The sequence below is a fragment of the Globicephala melas genome, chromosome 8 (assembly GCF_963455315.2).
Source record: "Globicephala melas chromosome 8, mGloMel1.2, whole genome shotgun sequence".
Taxonomy (NCBI): Eukaryota; Metazoa; Chordata; class Mammalia; order Artiodactyla; family Delphinidae; genus Globicephala; species Globicephala melas.
Window position 1 is genome coordinate 87,502,347 of NC_083321.1, and position 3,162 is coordinate 87,505,508.

Here is a 3,162-nt window from a genome sequence, read left to right on the forward strand (position 1 = left end):
GTTTCCCCATGTTTGCCATAACATAATTGTCCTTCATTAGGTTAAGCAAATTCTTGATTTGCTAAGAATTTTTATCATGAATTTATGCTCGATTTCTATGAAATATTTCTCAAAACCTTTTAAGATAATCATGTTATTTTGTCCTTAAAGCTGTTAATGTTGTGAACTACATGGTATATTTTACTTTTATACTCTGTTGGACTTAGTTTGCAAATATTTTATTTAGGATTTCTACACTTAAAATCCTCAGGAAATTATCTGTAATTTTCTTTTCTCATATTATCTTTTCCTTTGAAAATCAAGATTATATGGGCAAGTTGGACATACCCTGGCCTGGGTCGGACAGCAGAGGTGACAGACCTCTGCTGGCCCCAGTAATGATGGCGATGTTTCACGACGAGGTGGAGACTGAGGACTTCCAACATGACGAGGACTCGGAGAAGTACTTCTACCCCTGCCCATGTGGGAGTAACTTCTGCATCACCAAGGAAGATCTGGAGAATAGGGAAGACGTGGTAACGTGCCCTAGCTGCTCTCTCATTATAAAAGTGACTTATGACAAAAATCAGTTTACATGTGGAGAGACAGTCCCAGCCCCTTCCACCAACGAAGAACTAGTTAAATGTTGAAGAAGACTTTAGGACTCCAAAGCCTGAACTTTGGGGAATGAGCCAAGATGGAAAACTCAAATGCAAAGTCACTGACTTCTTCATGGTGACAGTCATTTTTTAGTTTGCTGGTCCATAGAGTGTGGATTCTTCCCATTGGCTGCCAAGTTGAAGAAGTAAGTCCACCACATGACATACCTGGATTTTATGCCTAGAACTTTGAATTGGACGTGCTCTTAATTTTCCATCCAAACTTAAAGAAGGTAATTTCAAATCAGTGCTTTCTTTCTCTCAGTTTTGTTATTTTTATATCTTACACCTAATTACTTCATTATCTGATAACAGCTTCATCTACCTCAAAGTCATTAGGATTCTTTAATTTAAAAAGAGATTTTAGGGTTTCCCTGGTGGCGCAGTGGTTGAGAGTCCGCCTGCCGATGCAGGGGACATGGGTTCGTGCCCCGGTCCGGGAAGATCCCACATGCCGCAGAGCGACTAGGCCCGTGAGCCATGGTCACTGAGCCTGCACGTCTGGAGCCTGTGCTCCGCAACGGGAGAGGCCACAACAGTGACAGGCCTGCATACCACACAAAAAAAAAAAAAAAAAGAGAGAGATCTTATTTTTTATTTGGTTAAAAAAAAAGATTATATGGCCTCTTAAATAAGTTGGGAGTATTCCCTCCTTTTCTAGTCTTTATTACAGTTTGTACTAAGTTTAATATGGTATGTTCCTTGAAAGTTTAGTAGAATTGCCTGCAAAATCACTTGGCCTAAAGTTTTATTTGTGAGATGATTTTTTAAATTACTTTAATTTCTTAAAGTTATGGCACTATTAAGGCCTTCTATTTCTTCTTAATTCATTTGGTAGATTATATTTTTCTAGGAAGTTGTCCATTTCATTTTCTTCAAATGCATTTCTATAGTGTGGAGATGATATTACAAACAATAACATTGACATATTTTGCTCTTATCTCATTCATGCTCCAGACTCCTGAGGTTTTAAAGTTGAGATTAAAAGATGATAAGAAAATACTAGTTTTTAAATTACTTTTCTTTTTTTTCCTTGATCACTCTTGCCACAGGCTTGCCTATTTTATTAGTTTTTTCAAAGAATCAACTTTTGGCTCTGTTGATCTTCTGTATTGTTATTTTTGTTTCCATTTCATTAATTTTGCTATTATTTTACTCATCCTTCCTTCTACTTTCTTTAAATTTATTCTGGTTTTTTTTTCTATCTTAAAAAAGTGTCTAACTTAAAGACACCACCTTTTGATATTGTGTAGAACTTAACTCTAGGTTATGGTAGACATAATTTCTCATTTTCTTTTCTTTGGTCTTTGGTAGTTTTTGAAAGACAACACCAAACTTTATCCAAGTATTTAATTATCTTTATGTCATACACCTCTAGTAGCATCTCCTGGATTTGCTTCTTTTCTTATTTGAGGACCTTTTCCAATACTCTTTTCTATATGGGTCTTTGTGTGACAAACCTTTTGAGACCTTATGTGCCTGAAAATATTTTTATTATACCCTCACATTTAAATGACAATTTGGCTGGATATAAATTTAGGCTCAATGTTCTTTTGTCTTTTCAATATTTTAAAAATATTACCATTATCTTCTTTTTGCTTATGAAAAGTCTGAGATCCTGGTGATTCTTATTCCTTGGTGATTGATCTGCTCTATCTCTCTAGAAAATTTTAGAATTTTATTTTTGCCTGTAAAACTTCCATTTCATTATAATATTGCCAGGGTTAGTTTCTTCTTATTGCTCTTGTTTGGAACTGCATAAATATATCATCATTCATCTTTCTTTAATTCTAGGCAATTTATTTCCATTTCTTCAAGTATTTCCTCTTCTTCCTTTTTATTTTCCTCTTCTCCTGACACTCCTATTTTCTGTGAGTTGAAGTTCACATTCCAATTCAATCTTCTTTATCTCTTAGCTTTTATTTCATATATTCTTTTTTTTTTTTTTTGGTGTGGGGGCTACTCAGGCCTCTCACTGTTGTGGCCTCTCCCGTTGCGGAGCACAGGCTCTGGACGCGCAGGCTCAGCAGCCATGGCTCACGGGCCCAGCCACTCCGCGGCATGTGGGATCTTCCCAGACCAGGGCACGAACCCGTGTCCCCTGCATCGGCAGGTGGACTCTCAACCACTGTGCCACCAGGGAAGCCTTATTTCATATATTCTTTTTCTTTATTCTTCCTTTCTTCCTTCCAGGAGAGCTCTTTAATCTGATCTTCTAGCTCACTAATTTGTTTTTCAGCTACATCTATTCTAGCATCCATCTCTGTTCTTTCTACTATTATGAACATAATTTTCATGCCTAGTATTTCCTCTTGACTTTTATGATTTCCTTATCAGTTATTTATTATGCTTATTTTATATTTGTTAACCATTAATATTTAACAATATTTGCTTTCTGGTGGCATCTGTAATCCAGGTTGTTGCTTTCTTTTCAAGTAGTTTTTCTCCTGAGATATCTCATTACCTTGGCCTTTGAGCATATATTTCTCTGATGCTATCAGCTGTTCTGTCTTAGCATTTGGTA

General features: G+C 36.3%; 1 protein-coding gene across 2 annotated transcripts; it reads left to right on the forward strand.

The window, feature by feature from the left end:
• The first annotated feature begins 380 nt into the window (after positions 1 to 380).
• LOC115841328 (diphthamide biosynthesis protein 3-like) lies at positions 381 to 629 on the forward strand. Of its 2 annotated transcripts, XM_060304483.1 has the most exons (2): positions 381 to 489; positions 565 to 629. In XM_060304483.1, the coding sequence occupies exons 1-2, from the start codon at positions 381 to 383 to the stop codon at positions 627 to 629; spliced, it is 174 nt and encodes a 57-aa protein (XP_060160466.1). The 2 variants fall into 2 exon arrangements, with proteins under 2 accessions (XP_060160466.1, XP_069902356.1); XM_070046255.1 differs by having other exon boundaries at positions 381 to 629.
• The last annotated feature ends 2,533 nt before the right edge of the window (positions 630 to 3,162 follow it).